The 18,078-nt window shown below is 44.8% G+C and overlaps 1 protein-coding gene across 2 annotated transcripts in view; it reads left to right on the top strand.

The window, feature by feature from the left end:
• The window catches only part of TAFA3 (TAFA chemokine like family member 3), a 101,638-nt gene that overhangs the window by 79,701 nt on the left and 3,859 nt on the right, over window positions 1–18,078 (top strand). For both annotated transcript variants that reach the window (XM_083509129.1, XM_083509130.1), the window contains exons 4-5: window positions 3,282–3,431; window positions 10,563–10,687. In XM_083509129.1, coding sequence (XP_083365255.1) covers window positions 3,282–3,431; window positions 10,563–10,687 — 275 coding nt within the window. The remainder of the gene's footprint in view (window positions 1–3,281; window positions 3,432–10,562; window positions 10,688–18,078) is intronic.

Below are 18,078 nucleotides of genomic sequence, written 5' to 3'. Positions count from 1 at the left end.
AAGTTATACATTCTAGATAAAATCTTAGTATTGGGTTCTAACAGTTCAGTTTCTAATTTTGATTTTTCCACCTGGAAACCAATTTTCCTGTCCTGTTTAAAAAATTCCATTATTTGACGATATTGAAACCAGTTTCCAACTTTATGCTTCAATTTCTCCTGACTTTGTAGTCTGAACTTGTCTCCATCCTGTTCTAAGATTTCCCAATACTTCGGCCATCCGGCCTCCGTATTGAGTCTCTTCACTGCTTTGGCCTCCACTGGTGACACCCATCTAGGGGTTTTATTTTCCAATAGATCTTTATATCTTATCCAAACATTAATCAATGCTTTCCTAACAATGTGATTTTTAAAAGCGCTGTTTACTTTATCATACCAAAGATATGCATGCCAACCAAAAGCATTGTTAAAACCTTCCAGATCCAAGATATCAGTGTTCTCGAGGAGCATCCATTCTTTCAGCCAGCAGAAAGCTGCTGCCTCGTAGTACAATTTTAAGTCCGGCAGGGCAAAACCCCCTCTTTGCAAAATCATGAGCTTCAGAGCACTCTTGGTACCTGCCAGAAATGACATATTGACCTGAGCCGAGGGTCTTGGGTCAACATGCATGACATCTATGAACCACTGATGTGATGCATTATAAGGAAAATAAATACACTGCTAGATATAATACAGGATCCTGTTTTAGTCATCCATCTCAAAAAAGGATTTTTAAACAATGGAGCATTTCCTGAAGCTGCTAGGTCAAACTACTTGATTTAGTTTCCATTAATCTTTTTTTTAAAAAAAAACTTGCACACTGCCTAAATTTTACCTCCAGCTCTGTTAACACAGAAATGGCCTGACGTCTCTTTCGTCTTGTTTTCTACCTACCAAAGAGCCTGTGTCTTTTGCCTAAGGTTGGAGACATGCCTGGGTAACAGCTGGATTTTCTATTCCTGAATATAAGGTTTCAGCCATTGCTTTCCCTTCTTACCATGAGCAGAAGTGGCTGGAAGGGCAGAGCAGCACCTTGCAACAGCCTCCTAGCAGAGGGATCAATGCCACTTACCAGGATGGAGGGGCGGAAGGACAGGGTGGCACTGAGTTCAGGGTGGCATGGACACACTAGTGCATCTGCATTGCCCAACCTGGCTGTTGTCCTGCCCTACCCTTCCTGCTAAGTGATGCCACAACCCTCAGCACCACCTTGCTCTGCCAGTAGCTACTACCCAGCAGGCCTAAGTGCAACATACATGGAACCTATGGGAGACTCATTTGAATGTCTTCTACATCCTTCCACATTCCACTGGTGGGTGCACTAGCAGAGCCAATCTAGCATTCCCATCTTGCCATTGCTCCTGGTAAGAGGCAGTGATGTTGCTACTGGGAGACTGTTTCTGCAGTGCTACCCTGCCCTGCCAGCTGCCCAGCAACTTAGGTACAACCTGATCAGCATCTCACAAAGCTTTCCTTGAATGTCTGCTGCCATAGTCCACTCTGTATCCATGGCTTCACTACCTGCCAGGTTTTTCCTTTCCTTTGCTTGCCTATTTTACCATCTAACCTAGGAGTGTTAAGTGTGGTGACTTTCCAGCTGTTGTTGGATTACAACTCCCAGCAGGCCTAGCCAGCATGACACAATAGCCAGGGAAGATGTGAACTGTAGTCCGACAGCATATGAAAGGCACAGTGTTGGCTTTCCCTGACTGAGCCTGTTGAAAGGTTTTGGAGAACCTGAAAGTGTGAACACAGTTTTCTGATACGTAGGTTGGTCTTATAAACTGTTGTCTTAAAATGGATTTTGGAATGAAAGGAACAGGGAGCTGGGCATGTTTAGCCTGGAGAAGAGGAGGTTAAGGGGTGATATGATAGCCATGTTCAAATATATAAAAGGATGTCACATAGAGGAGGGAGAAAGGTTGTTTTCTGCTGCTCCAGAGAAGTGGACACGGAGCAATGGAGCCAAACTACAAGAAAGAAGATTCCACCTAAACATTAGGAAGAACTTCCTGACAGTAAGAGCTGTTCAACAGTGGAATTTGCTGCCCAGGAGTGTGGTGGAGTCTCCTACTTTGGAGGTCTTTAAGCAGAGGCTTGACAACCATATGTCAGGAGTGCTCTGATGGTGTTTCCTGCTTGGCAGGGGGTTGGACTCGATGGCCCTTGTGGTCTCTTCCAACTCTATGATTCTATGATTCTATGATTCTATGATTCTATGATTCTATGCATGTATGACAAGAATGGGATAGCTTTGTTGGTGAGTGAATGGTGTGCGCTAGTTCCTCTCATCCAGCCAGGCTTCCTTAACTAGTTGGACTCCAACATCGAGAAGTCATTAGAACATAAGAAGAGCCTGCTGGATGAGGCCAACGGCCCACCTAGACAAGCATCCTCTTCTCACAGTGGTCATCCGGATGCCCAAAACAGGATCCAAGTGCAACAGCACTCTTCCACAGTTGTGATTCTCTGGCATTCAGAAACATGCTGCTTGACAGTAGAGGCATAACATAGCCACTATGTCTAGTCACTGTAGGCAGCAACCATTTTAGGCACATCTGATATGTGTGCAGCTACACACGCACATCATGCTAAACATAGAAGTTGCCCTAAAATGTCGCCAAAGGGCCACAAAGAAGGGCAGCGCAGGGGTGGAGGAGGGTGTTTGCATGCTTTTTCAGTGGTGTTTCAAATATACGTGGTTCCCCACTTCTAATCTACAAGATGTGACCCATCTGGAATGGGTGTGTACATTTTTGTGGTTTGTAACACATTAGATACATGCAGCTAGATACAATCTAGAAATTATGTCAAGGGCATCATACAAATGAGTTCTTTCCCATCAAAACCTTTTGCAGAGAGGTCTTTTAATGGGCATGGGTTCCACCTTTAGAATTAAAAATTTTATACACATCCTAACAAGTTATCTCCCTTGAGTACATTTTACCTTGCCTGGATTTTTTGATTATTATTATTGCAAGTGCCAGCTGTTCTTTCAGAGTCAACAGAGCTCCAGCTGTCCAGTGGCAATCTGTGAACGGTGCGATTAGATTTCTGTACTGCTTCTAACTTGTTGCTGAGAAATGACAACCTTTTCCTTGGATCTTGTATACAGTAGCATCTTTGAATAGACAGGACGGGTCCAGCTTGGCATTTTGTACTCTGTGGCCTGATCATTCCTCTAGAATGTATCACCATATGTTCAGCATTGTATGGCCCATTTGCTGCTGCTGTAACACAAACACACAATCCCCTTTGACTACCACATCCCTTTGTAATTTGCTGTGCCTTTCTTCCTTGCAGTGCACATAGAGCCTGGCACATGCGAAGTCATCGCTGCTCACAGGTGCTGCAATAAGAACAAAATTGAGGAGCGCTCACAAACAGTGAAATGTTCCTGCTTTCCAGGTCAGGTGGCTGGGACGACGCACGCTGCTCCTTCATGTGTAGACGGTAAGTGAGCAGGTCTCTCTGTAAAGTGTGCATTTGCGTTTGGAAATTGCTGTTGAATTGATTAAGAGTTCCACCCCTAGCTCTGGAGCCTTAATTCTAGTTAGGTGTTCCTGCTGGGAGATTTACATTGGATACTTCTGGCTTCGTAGTTTAAGCAAAATCAGCTGTATATTTAGCTGCAATCAGAAATAATCTCCTGCTCTTACCGGGTTCTTTATGAAAGCACAACACACTTTCCAAATGGGTAGAATTTATTATTATCATTTGACAGCTGATGGATGTGCATTTGAGAAACCGGCCCCGACAGCTTGATTCACTTTGAATAAAGTCACATTCAAATAAATGTAAATATCTTCAGGATCAAGAAGTTAGTAATTCAGCCATCGTCACCAAGCAAGCCATGTCAATCCAGGTTTGCACAGCTTCAAATCACTTTGTACAGTAGTCAGCAGTACTGCCTAAGTGGCACTCCGATTTCTTACCCCGGTTTTGAATTTGTGCCAGCACCAAACCATCTGTATGGGGTGCAGGCACCACTTAGGGGCAGAGAGAGATAGTTAAGGCTAACACAGCAATCATGACCCACTTCAGTGGGACTTACTTCTGAGTACACATTGTTAGGATTGCAACCTAACACATCAAAATGGTTGAGGTCTTGGGCTGAGCTGCATGTTCTTCAGTGAACGTTTTTGGTGCAAAAAGGAGCACAAAAACAACTTATTGATTCTACATTCCCTTCAAGGAGCTTAATGTGGCATGCATGGTTCTCCCCCTTTCCCTTTTGTCCTCACCACACCCCTGTGTGGTAGGCTAGGCTGAGAGACAGTGACTGGCTTAAGGTCACCTAGTGAGCTTCATGGGTGAGTTAGCATTTGAACCCTGTTCTCCCAGGTCCCAGCTTGAGACACTGACCACTACACCATCTCCAAAGGCTTTTTCCTTTCATGCTCCTTCTTTACTCTTCACACCTGGAGTTGGCTTCTCCCTATTAAAGCTGCCATTCCCCCCTCATGGTTTTGAACTAGTAACAAAAGCCACAACACCATTGCAAGAGCAGAGACTGAAGGCAGACTGGTAGAACATGGGGAACTATGTATGCTGTCCCAGGGGAACAGAGTCATAGAGCCCATCATTACTGTTTGCTAGGATTTGGAATTCATTCACTCTCAAAAATGTCCCCTTGAAGTAACTCGTTAGTTGTTTCATTTTCACAGTCTGGGTACAGCAGTCAAGAGGGCACAACTTGGGTTTTGAACTCAGTTTGCCTCATCCAGATCTAAGGCTCTATCCACTGGCTACACATGGGGACCTTCTTGGACCGATGTGTTTTCAGGCATATCTTTGCAACCATTCTTTAAACTCCTCAGGATAATTCATTGTTAGGTAACTGATTTGGGATTCAGTACTTGTGAAATTCTAGATTAGTGGACCACCTCTATTTTTGACTGCGATGGATATTGGCATTGGCCAGACATGCTCGTCCTAGAAAACTGAGACTCCTGCTCTTCCTGGAAAACCGAGACCACCAACACTTTTGCTGCTAAAGGGAAGGGAGTCACATGCAGGATAGAAGTCAACAAGACTGACCTTTCCCACCATTTTTGTCAATAGTACAGTAGGCTATAGACAGCCCTCCCATGGGTCCCATAGATCCTTACTCTTATATCCAAAATGCTTTTTAAAAAAATAAAGGAAATTGGTATATAATTATAATTTCAAGTGCTCTTCTTCTTCCCTTCTCCCTTGCAAAACAGGGCCTACATTGCTGGAGAATACAGATCATGGAACTCCAGCATATATGATAGGTAGGAGATGGAAGGAACCACTGGGTGGTATTTCAGAATTCTGTAGCTCCAAAGGTTTTTAACATAACCGCGGCTCAGTTAATTGGTTAAATGTGGCACTGTTGTCAATTTATTTATTTTGCATTTCACCCCTCAACACGAAGGTTCCATACTTATTCAGAAAGATAAATCAGAGATTTTAGTAAGACTACTTAGAGATAAATGACTTGTGGGTTGATTTGCTCAGTTTCAGACTCCGAACCAATATTTAATGCTCTTGTATGAATGTTCCTTAGTTTAACTCCGAAAGGGGCTCACTTTACAGAGCTCTGTTTCCTTTATTTTATTTTTTAGTCATCAACCAAGTAACCAAGACTGGTTCTAAGGTCTATTGTTGATTTATTTTTATTTTACTTAGAAAAGCCTGTTTCTGCAGTGTAAGTGCTACCAGCATGAATAAGAACATGCCATCTAATCACCTGTGCAAAGCACTAACCCACCCACCCCCATCTATATTTTATTGAGCTGTGTCATTCTGGATCTATCTGAAGTGGCTGGAAGCCTCTGCTGGTGCATTATTGATCGGCTTGGCAGCTTGGCTGGTGCAAATGGATTTGTACATGATGCCAAGAAACTACTTAAAAAACACAGGATACAATTCCCATGAAAGGCTGCATCCCCAAGCAGCCTCACAAAGGTGCTTCTTATTTTGTGAACAAAGCAGTTTCCCTGAAATTATCCACTGGAATTTCACAGAAATTATCGTGCCCGCATCGGCTGCAGCCCAGACATAAAGTTCTTATGGAAGCTCTACATACCTCAGCAATTAAAAGTGCTAAGAAAGCAGAAAGAGATTTCTAATACAATATAAAATACGGTTCATATCTCCCAGTCACCTCATCCTTCAAACCATTGGTTGAGCTATTACTTCTGGGAATGATCAGAATCATTTTAGCTGCTTAGGTGAAAGCTGTCAGCAATACAAGTTCTAGGTTGGAAGTTGAAGTCTAGCTTGGGTTAGCAACAAACTTCACCCTTGGCCAGCCCCAACCCCCCACCCCCAAAACAACCCTGCTCACTCAAGACTTTTCCTGGCTAAAGGTGGACTTTTCGTTCTAACAATCATCCTATCACACCATCACCCTATCTTGAAAAAACAGTCTCTAGTGTAACATAACCACAGAAGAGTCAATTATTAGTATTGTATCTTGTATTGTGGGCCACAGTTAGACTCCACCCCTTGGACTTTGCTCTGCTTTTCAGTTTCAGTTGTGTTCTCTACACAGCCAACAAAAAAAGAAGCATGTTTGTTTGCTTGCAGTAAGAAATAAGTTTGTTATTCTGTGGTTATGATGAGCAGGGGAGAATTGGTTCTCATCGCTGAAAAGGTGAACTTACCATTCAAAAGCTTTCTCAAATGTTTATCAAGCATTTTTATAAGTTTACAATAGGAAGCATATTGTGCAGTAAATACTGTACTACAAATTTAAAGACTCAGACTTATAGACTTCAACAAGAAATTTAGGCATATTATTCTGAAGCACTGTTCTCCCTAACGTTGCACTGCAGTATGCTCTTGCTTGATTCTAAACCTGGTTTTATTCTTTTCGCACTGCAGATTTAAAACTTTTTTAAAACAACAACAAAAACATGCTCCATACTTGTTTATAGTTTCTTAGTTATAGCATAAACTTTTGCTTGCATTGCATTTTCTGGTGTTCGTTTGGCAGTCATCCTGGTGTTCTTACTAAATTTTCTGTTAACTTGGCCTTTACATAGCCCATTATGTGAATTAACACACTCTGCATAGATGAGTGTGAGAGAAGGTCATTGCCTCTCCCTTCCCCTGGCCTGGCGCTCACAACCTCCACCAGTGAATATGGGCACAGGGTTGACTGGTGCTATATGTGCCTCCACAGTCCAATAAATGCCCCACCTAGAAATGTGGGTGCCCCACCTAGCTACAGGACCACCTCTTTCCAGAGAAATCTGGAAGTTGTAGCTCTATGAGACAAATGGGCATCTCAACAATACCTCAGCACTCTTCACAAACTTTGGTTCCCGTGATTCTTTAGGGAAAGCAATGAGTGTTTAAAGTGGCATGATACTGCTTTAAATGTGTTGTACATATTCGGCCTAAATGACATCATTACTCCCTTCCATACTGTCTGCAGAATAGCAGAAGGACTATTCACTTGACCTGAAATGTTCCCATTACATAGGAAGCTGTCTTATATTGAGTCAGACCAGTGGTCCATCTAGCGCAGTATAGTTGACACTTACTAGATATGGCTGTGAAACATTTCAAAGATGTGTCTTTCTAGCCCTGCCTTGAGACGCCAGATACTGAACTTGGGACCTTCTCTGTGGAAAACAGACCCTTTGTCTCACAGAGCTATGGCTGCTTTCCTCAGTTAGTTAGATCACCCTCCAAATAACCTGGGATAGTGGTTCTATCACATAATTTGTGATGCAAGTAGCTCTGTTGTAAACATTTTTTTTAAAAAAAGACAAAAACAATTATTCGGATTACAAAGAGTTCTCTGTCAGGAGAGTCTTCTTTTCACTTTGCTTCAGGGCCCTTTTCAGTTGATTTATATCAACAGCCGGTTCTTGCAGGGCGGTGTGGGTAGATGGAAGAGGAGTTACTTTCACTCACCACAGAAGAGAGGTTCTGAATTACCAATGGATTGGGCACAACAAACTCTGGCTATTGCTGGATTTTGGGGAAAAGTAATTGGCTCAGAGAATAAAAACTTCATCCCCTCAGTGAAACTGGCCTTCTCTTTTCCCAGTAGTGGAAACCTGCTGTTTGATTGGCAACCTCCAGCCTCTGAACGAGTGAGATCTTTTCTTCTATGCATCCTGAAGAATTAATGTGCAGAACTAGCAAGTTTTTTTATCTCCCAAAGTACAGCCCTACTCCTGCATGATTTTTAGATTGGCCTCAAAAGTCCTGCTCCCAATTTCTCCACCATCTGAAACAAGTCAGGGGTTTGGGTCTTTTCAGCTGAGGCACCACACTTTTACAATCCCTTACCAGGAAAGTTCCCTTGGTGCCATTTTAATATTCATTCCAGGTTTTCTTTCAGTGCCAGCTGAAAACCTGTTTGTTGTCCCAGGATTTTGCGGTTTTTATCTGTTTTTAGTCTATTGTTATTTAACTTCATGGGAAAAAATGAATTATTGTTCTATTTCTTCTTGGTAATTTTGTTTTATCTGTTTTATAAACCACCTTGAAGCTTTTTTTTAACAACCAAGTTGTATATAAAGTTTATGAAAGAAAAAATATCTCAGCAATATATATAATTTAACTGCTTGCTGTGAATTCGTTTTGATTGTTATTTGCTGTGTACTTACAGTTCTGTAAGCTGCTCAGCGAGCTTTGGCTGAATGGTAGCTGACAAATAGTTTAAATAAAATTAATTAATTAATCAGTCCTGTGTACTTGGGCTGTGAACTAGAATTGTATCAACATTCACAGAAGTATTTACCCAAATTGCACCTGCTATTCACTCTGGACAAGTTCCAGGACCCAGTGCAGTCTTTCAAATGTAATGTTAACCCAAGGATGGAGAACTTAAGGCAGATGTTAGACTCCAACTCCCATCATCCCTGACCATTCATCATGCTGGCTGCAGCTGATGGGAGGTAGGGATCCAAGAATACCTGCAGGGCCATGTGTTTCCCATGCATCATTTCCATGGATATTCCTGTCCTGTTGTGAAAATGTATGGTGGCACCCGGGCATCCTAGCTGCTTTGATTTCCTCTTAACTTTTTTTTTTTTAATGGATGAAAAGTTCTTGGATCACCTTGTATAGTTGTAAGTTTACTAAGTTTAATAAGTTTACTAAGTACACCAATCCTGAAAGTTGTTCTCCTTTGTCCCAAAGGCCTCCTGAAACCACCAAAACATTTTGGCTGGGTGTAAATATTTGAAACAAATCTAGTCTTAACTATGGTTGGTTTAAACAAGTCAGTAGCAAACCATGGCTTATGATCCAGGTTTGTTAACAAACCAGAATTTAAACAGTGTTCTCCCAGCTGGGATGTAACGCAAGGTTTTGACTAGTTTAAAACTGGAAGCTAAAGTGACTGTGCTGGGAGAAGAAAGTGGAGAATGTGAACCTGAGGTTCACAGCTGCCTGTGCATGTCTGGGCCAGTCTCTTCCTTCTTCCAAGTCTTTCCATTTCTTTTTTCTTAGCCTTTCTGTTGTCCTGAGTTGAGAATAAGATGACAGGCCAAGCAAAATCAGGCTCTGCAGTTTTGATCTCCTACAATGCCACCTTTGACTTTAGCCCGATGTCTAAGGTCAGAAAGAACTTGAGAGAAGCAGACCTCACTCTGATTTTAAATTAGGGCCCTGGCACCATTAGGTACATCATCTCTGTTTCAGTTAGCCTCTCAAGGTTTCTTGCTCTCGCACATTTGTCATTAACATGTATTTTGTCTTTGAAACTGTCAGGAGCCAGGGAAGCCCTAATTCACCAAGACAACTCTTCCCACCAATTCTGTCATGGTGTGCACCTCCTGCCAAGCTCATTCAATCCCCACACCTCCCTTTTGAATGGAACACTGCTGCTCTTTCATTACATTTCTTCCTCTCTGGCCCTGAATGATTTACCTGATGATCCTTCTGACTTTGGTCATGTTTGTGGCAGAACTTGGGTTGATAATGAGATGAGCTTTTCTTACGACCTGTGCCTTCAAATTATTCCAGTGTTGCACTGCAGGTTGGCATGGTGGATGGCCCCTATAGTGGGTAGAGAAACAACTAATAAAATATGCTTTGGGGCTGCTTGGTTCGATTGTAGTACCAGCCAGCACTCCATCCTTGGGATGTGTGAAGATGCAGTGATGCTCCTGCGCCTTTAAAAAAATAAATGTTTAAGAGGATATTTTGTTTTCCTGCTAACCATGCTGCCTTAAATGTGCATCTTGCATTTGATCTAAGTTAGTATTGTCTTATTATCATATTTTGCAATGTTGTGTTTGATGCTTTATGTTCGATTGTAAACTGCTTGGAATTTTTTGGATATTAAGTGGTATAGAAATTCATAATCATAACAACGGCAACAGCAACATGAATGAATGAATGAATTAAAGAGAATTGACTTGAGTGTTCATATTGGTCTACTCTGGAGCTGACCCTGTTAACATTTAAGATTATGGTCAACGTTTCTTTCAGTTTCTGTTTATATTGGGGCCTTTTGCTGCCACAAAGAGATGATCCACTTCACTGACTGCATACACTTTCTCCTGAGGAGTAAATAACTGTAGTGTCCAGCCTGGTGTCGTTGCTTTGCTTTGCTTTTAAAGTCCTGTGCCTTTCATTTTTTCCTAGCCTCAATAGTGCTTCAGAAGTGGTGGTGCCAAATGCAACCATGTGTAGAAGGAGAAGAGTGTAAAGTGCTACCAGATTTGTCCGGATGGAGCTGCAGTACTGGAAACAAAGTAAAGACCACCAAGGTATTCCTAATCCAAGAAGTCAAATAATGCTCCCCCTCTCACACACACCCCAAGAGGGCATTGTTGTGATCCTTTTTATGAGATCCACATAGCGCATGATTTTGTGAATGACAATTGTGATGCTTTGAATCTATTTCAAATAGTTGACTCTATTTCATACTATCTGGTAGGCCAAATAAACAACAGTATGTTCAGGGCATATAATGGTTCAAGAGCCCCACAATGCATCTTGTCCATTCCTGACCACCTGTCATAAAGATCTCAGTTCAAAGTGATTTCAGATAAGTGACCATGGATATCTGACGTCTTTGTGTATTTGTTAGGCAGTTGCTATATACAGTGGTGCCTCGCAAGACGAAATTAATTCGTTCCGCAAGTCTCTTCGTCTTGCGGTTTTTTCGTCTTGCGATGCACGGTTTCCCATAGGAATGCATTGAAAATCAATTAATGCGTTCCTAGGGAAACCGCCTTCAGACCAGGTCCGGGGACAGTCTGTCCCCGGACCTCTTCTGAAGGCTGGGGGGGGGGACAAGGGCTTTTCTTCCCACCCCCAGCATTTTAAAAAACCCTGGGACAGCGGAGGACTTCTCCGCTGTCTGGGGCGATCTTAAAATGCTGGCGGGCGGCATTTTAAAATCGCCCCGGACAGCGGAGGACTTCTCCGCTGTCCGGGGTGATTTAAAAGCCCCTGGGAAGGCAGGCAGGGGGACAAAGACTTTCGCCCCCTGCCCGCCTTCAGAAGGTGTTCCCGCCCCCCGCTTCGGAACAGCGTTCCGAAGTGGGGCGGCTGGGGCAGGTCTTCCCGCCCCCCCTCCCCGCTTCGGAACAGCGTTCTGAAGTGGGGCGGCTGGGGCAGGTCTTCCCGCCCCCCCCCCGCTTCGGAACAGCGTTTTAAAATGCTGGGGGTCGGGAGCGAAGCGCTGCCGACCCCCAGCATTTTAAAACCTTCCCGGGACCCCCCGCTGCTTTCCCCGGAGTGCTTTTAAACGCGGGCGGCGGTGAGGGAATCCCTTGGCCCCCCGCTGGACTTCAAAAGAGCTTCGGGAAGTCCAGCGGGGGGCCAAGGGATTCCCTCCCAGCCGCCCGCATTTAAAAGCACTCCGGGGAAAGCTGCGAAGTGCGCTGCTTTCCCCGAGCGCTTCTAAATGCGGGCGGCGGTGAGGGAATCCCTTGGCCCCCCGCTGGACTTCAAAAGAGCTTCGGGAAGTCCAGCGGGGGGCCAAGGGATTCCCTCCCAGCCGCCCGCATTTAAAAGCACTCCGGGGAAAGCTGCGAAGTGCGCTGCTTTCCCCGAGCGCTTCTAAATGCGGGCGGCGGTGAGGGAATCCCTTGCCCCCCCGCTGGACTTCAAAAGAGCTTCGGGAAGTCCAGCGGGGGGCCAAGGGATTCCCTCCCAGCCGCCCGCATTTAAAAGCACTCGGGGAAAGCTGCGAAGTGCGCTGCTTTCCCCGAGCGCTTCTAAATGCAGGCGGCGGTGAGGGAATCCCTTGGCCCCCCGCTGGACTTCAAAAGAGCTTCGGGAAGTCCAGCGGGGGGCCAAGGGATTCCCTCCCAGCCGCCCGCATTTAAAAGCACTCGGGGAAAGCTGCGAAGTGCGCTGCTTTCCCTGAGCGCTTCTAAATGCGGGCGGCGGTGAGGGAATCCCTTGGCCCCCCGCTGGACTTCAAAAGAGCTTCGGGAAGTCCAGCGGGGGGCCAAGGGATTCCCTCCCAGCCGCCTGCATTTAAAAGCACTCGGGGAAAGCTGCGAAGTGCGCTGCTTTCCCCGAGCGCTTCTAAATGCGGGCGGCGGTGAGGGAATCCCTTGGCCCCCCGCTGGACTTCAAAAGAGATTCGGGAAGTCCGGCGGGGGGCCAAGGGATTCCCTCCCAGCCGCCCGCATTTAAAAGCACTCGGGGAAAGCTGCGAAGTGCGCTGCTTTCCCCGAGCGCTTCTAAATGCGGGCGGCGGTGAGGGAATCCCTTGGCCCCCCGCTGGACTTCAAAAGAGCTTCGGGAAGTCCAGCGGGGGGCCAAGGGATTCCCTCCCAGCCGCCCGCATTTAAAAGCACTCGGGGAAAGCTGCGAAGTGCGCTGCTTTCCCTGAGCGCTTCTAAATGCGGGCGGCGGTGAGGGAATCCCTTGGCCCCCCGCTGGACTTCAAAAGAGCTTCGGGAAGTCCGGCGGGGGGCCAAGGGATTCCCTCCCAGCCGCCCGCATTTAAAAGCACTCTGGGCAAAGCAGCGAAGTGCGCTGCTTTCCCCGAGCGCTTCTAAATGCGCTGCGCTTCCCCGCTGTCCCAGAGATTTCCCTATGGGCTTTCGTCTTGCGAAGCAAGCCCATAGGGAAATTCATTTTGCGAAGCGCCTCCAAAACGGAAAACCCTTTCGTCTAGCGGGTTTTCCGTCTTGCGAGGCGTTCGTCTTGCGGGGTACCACTGTACCTAAAAAAGGATCGCCATGGCCAGTGCAACAGCAGGAGGTTTGGGAAGGGAAGAAGAGAAGAAGCAGCTGTATGTCAGGAAGGCAGTGGAGATCCACAGCTTACACTGCAGCACGTTTTAAGAGACCTCGATACAGTTTCATGCGACAAAAAAATCAAATTAGATTACATGGAGACAGGAACCACAAGTCTCTTCATACACCTACCCGAGATCCTTGTCTATCAAGTCTGAAGCTACTCTGAGAAACTTTAGAGTGCCTTTGTTGCTTCAGTTACAGGGTTGTTTAGTTCCTTATATTTCCTTTTTTATTTTAAATGTAATCAAAGCATGTAATTGGAACTACTTTTTCTAATGCTTGGACACACATTCTGAACAAAGCCATTTTTGTTCAAAATGGGAATTTTTCTGTTTATTACTCAAAAGTGGGATGTGAACACAATGTAGTGTGGATTGCTCCAGCAGTGTGAAGTTCCAGCCAGTCAGCCCATCTTCCAGGATACTCTATTGTATTCTCCCCCACCCCTGAGTTTCTATTCTACCCCCACCCCCAACAAATGCTCAGCATTCTGTGGTTACTAAGAAGGATCGGTCGTTCTTGTGGTGTTTGGGGGGGGGGGGTTTGACCCTTTAAATCCCCCCCTTAGTACTGTTACACCACATCCCAATCTGAGTGGTGTGAAATTCCAGAGATGCCAGGCAAGCCCCCAAGAGGGTCTGTTGCTTCTCCCATAGGTGCAGCAGTCTTGGATCCAAAATAGCAAAAAGCCGTGCTCTCTGTCCCTTTTCCTGCCTGTCAGCCCACGTGGTGCTCTGACTCCACTTTCTCTGCAGCTTGCAAACTCCAAACTGATCTTCCTGCTCGCTTATGTCAGGCCAAACTGAAATCCTAAACCTTTTTCAATCCCTTTTGTCTCTGCCCACTGACACATAGGTGGAGGAGCTCCCCTCCCCTTGCAGTCTGGCACTGAATTGCCTGATGGCCCATCTTTTGTAAGGTTTAAGACTTGGCCATCATCAGCCTTGTTCCACCAATGACCCACACTCAGCTAGCTATGCCAGGCTGGACTATGCCAGCAGTATTTGGCACAGTTTAATCAAACCTTGATTAATTCCACCTTTTACTAAATCCAGGAATTATAGGGAGGATCTGGCGCCTAGGAATTTAGGGGATCCTTGCCCCCCCAAAAAAAACTTACAACGGTACTTCTTGTGCTTCTTCAAACCTTGGGGGATCCTGAATACACACTGATACCCCCCCTCTTATTTCTATGTGGCCCCATTTTTGTGTGGTCCTGTTGGCAGGTTTTATTTGCTATTAGGAGTGATTTGAAAGTGCAACTCTCATCAGAATTTACACAGCAGTAGAAAGGAAAATTTAGGAGGGAATTGGGGGAAGTGCGCTCTTTAAAAATGAACCTTCTCACTTCATCTGAGTGAAATATCATTTTCCCAGAAACTCAAAACCTTTTATTTTTATCCGTTGGAGATGACTTCATTCAAACAAGTTTCTTTCCAGATTTATCTTATATATGTTGCATAGCATTCAAGTGCAGAGTGACAAAATAAGAAGTGGATGAGTAGAGTGAGTCATCAGTTGCAGAGTCAAAGCGAACGTGAGCCGGTAGATGGAAATGGGTTTTGAGGTCTCCCCTTCTAATGGGTGTTTAGCAACAGCATCTTATGCAAGAGCGGTTAAGTGTGTAGATGAAACTCCTCCCAGTATCCCAAGAAATACAATAGTGGAGGATGGTTTGCCTGTAAGACGCCTGCCAGCCTTGGCTTGTTGCAGCCACTTCCCTCTGCTTTGCATCACGTTCCAGCCAAGGACTTTCCAGCCTGTCACAGCTCCTCCAGTTGGAGCAATCATCTGTGACAGAGAGCTACATGATTATTATTTTCATGGCTTGCTGAATACCCTGAAGAACAAGGTATAATTAAAATTTTATCAAACTCATTAGTAATTACATGTATGTCATGGTTAATCAGTTGCATAATTTTGTAATCATTGTTCATACAGTGGAGCATAATTATTCTTCAGGCTTTGCTTGCTTCGTGCTTCCATCTCCTTTCCACGCAAACACCCCATAAAATTATCCTGCAAAATAGCAGCCTGTTGTTCCTTCCTTATCTTTTACTCAGCAAATAGCATGTTCACACTGAAGAGCTTTTAAAAGAAGAAGAGAGGGAGAAAGTATCAGAGCAGCCTCCATTGGCTCAGGAATCAAAATGCTGCTGAGTAATCAATCACAGCAACTTCGCACCACCAACCTTTCTTTATCTGCTTCCCCTTTGCTTGCTCCCCACTTTTCCTGGCAGTGTTACAACTTGACATCATTCACGCACCCTTTGTGCTCTCAGAATGTGGAGCACTTGGCAGTAACCCATTTGGCCCACAGCCAGGCTCTCATTCTGGCTTCCCCCCTCCAACAGGAAACAACGCACTTTCCTTCCTATAGTGCTAATGCCTTGATCCATCTTTCACATTCCAGAGACATACTGCAGAAACCTAACCCAACCCTAGTCTTTATTGCGTGGGGCAACCCATGCTCTTGCAACCAGGTGTGTGTGTGTAGAGGAAGGGCTTTGGTGCTTATGTGCCTGCTGCACAGAAATAGCAGGACAGAAGGAACAAAGTGTAGTATGATGAGACTGCAGGGAGGCAGGAAAACAGCAAGTTCTGAGTAGGCTGAAGAAGAGGACAGGTGATGTATTCTCTTAGGGCTGAATGTGATTTGCAGTGACAAAGAAGAAACCAGTCGTCACGAAGGCACTGCTCAGTTGAACCTGTTGACACTCCTGCCACCTTCAGCAGTTCCTGGAGAACTGCTTCCCATATTACTTCTTTAAAGACACAAGCAATATATGTCTGCACTAAGCATTTGGATACCATAGAGCAGGGATGGGGAACCTGTGGTGCTCCAGATGTTGTGGGACTCCACTTCCCATCATCCCTGACCATTGGCAATGTTTCCTGGGGCTGCTGGGAGCTGGAGTCCAACGACATTCAAAGGGCCCCAGGCTCTGTATCCCCACCATAGAACATGGGTACTACCAGATTGAGGATTATTTGGGATTGGTGTTTTGTTTTGTTTTGTTTTTTGTCGGTTGTTTTTTTTTTTTTTGCAACATCCATACAAAGTCTAATTTAATCTGGATTTGCCCTTTCTGGGGGATAGCTGATGAACATTTTTTTTAAAAAAATACCCTCCGATGCCAATGTCTGGTCTGCAGTATCTCAGTGACCTGCTTGCAAACTAAGCAACTGTCTGGAAGCACCCTGTGACTTTTGTCTGGGAAATGAATGAGGGTTTGCCCTTCCTTATCTCTATGTGCCTTCAAAGAGCACCGCGAGTTGCTTTTCTCAATCTGGTCATCTCAGCCTCTGCATTAAAGCGAACCGCCTCTGTTTGTTCTGTCCACTTTGAAGCCTGGGATCTAACTGCTATGGTATTACTGGATGGGCAGTTAAATAATAAGCATATCTTTCCCCCTTAGCTGTGGGTCTCTGCTGCGTACAAATTGAGCTTCTCTCTCTCTCTGATGCTCTCAGTTTGATCTCCTTGCCATTTTTGCAATGGATTTGCTAAATTGTTCCTGCTGAAATGTGTCTCTTGTTTGGCATGCACACAAGGGCAGGGATAGAATTTAAATAGCAAAATTTCAAATGCATCCACAGCTCTGATGGCTGCCTTGACAGAAATCGCTAGTCCTACTGTGAAATCCATAAGAAAGGACATTGTAATGGGTAAATAGGGCTCGGTACATCTGAAGACTATGAAATCATCCACAGCCATTGGAATAACCCAGCATCTCAAAGCCAAGACACAATTTTCAAGCTGCTGTTTAAGAATTTGTTTAGACTATTTACCGTGCACATAGGACACATGGCAGCAAAGAAAAGCAGGCTCTGGGCTTAATATAAATTATTGCCTGCATGCCGGGCACACCTTTCTCTTTTACCCCCTCCCCTCCGCAGAGGTTCTCTTAATGATTTCTCTTGTAAAATGCAGACACTTGCTTTAAATTATTTTGAAAGGCTTACACACTCTATGTTTTCTCCGCAGGCAGAGTCATGTAAATGTAGCTATGTTGGATGAATGCTAAAGAATGCTTAATAATAATAATAATAATAATAATAATAATAATAATAATACCTAGCACCTCTGCTGCTAAAAGGGTCACTTAAGGTAATCTTGGAACTGGAAGCCTTGAGGTACTTGAAAGAATGAACATGTTAAGTTATGCATTTTTGAACAGATTCCATTTTGGCCTGCCCCAAATAAATCTTTCCCCACTCCCCCCAAATATCCTTAGCTGTTGCTCTTCAATCTTATGTGCACAGTAGGCATTTTAGATTTGAAAGATTTGGCTGTCTTTCACTGCCCCTCTTTGTCTATATGCATGCAAGAAAAAATGCATGGCTTGAGGGTATGGAGCAGAGGCCAAGCAGACAAGCACACGAGTAGACTATTTTGCACCCATTTGCAAACCCACGATAGGATCATGTTCATTTGGTGGATGGAGGATCCTGCCTTAAGAGACGCAATTGCATCAGGTTGGATTTCTGTGCCTTTCCAATGCTGAGAGTGATTCTGCAGGCTGCTGTTACGGGGCTGAACTTGTCACTTTCAAATGTCAATGATATTTTTCCAGGGCTGGCTTTTTATTGATCCCTACATTGATCTCTGGGATTTGGTGACTGATTCCCCTTCATAAAGATAATAAGCCACTGAGAGTCTGAGGCGCTTTAAAGGTTAACAAAGTTATTGTGGCCCAAGTTTTCATAGACTGGAACCTACCTCTTAGCAGACAGTGGCAGAGCTGGCAGGACCAGAATAAAAAGTGGGTGGACCAAGAGGTGATTCTTACATCCAGTGGGTTACATTCCAGCAACGCAGAAACCAGAGGTCCCAGCACGCACGCTCTCCCTCTCTCTCTCTCTCTCTCTCTCTCTCTCTCTCTCACACACAC

Source organism: Podarcis liolepis (genome assembly GCF_965112155.1).
Source record: "Podarcis liolepis genome assembly, chromosome: 6".
Classification (NCBI taxonomy): domain Eukaryota; kingdom Metazoa; phylum Chordata; class Lepidosauria; order Squamata; family Lacertidae; genus Podarcis; species Podarcis liolepis.
Note: the sequence above shows the minus strand (reverse complement) of the source record. Positions and strands in the feature narration are given on the sequence as shown.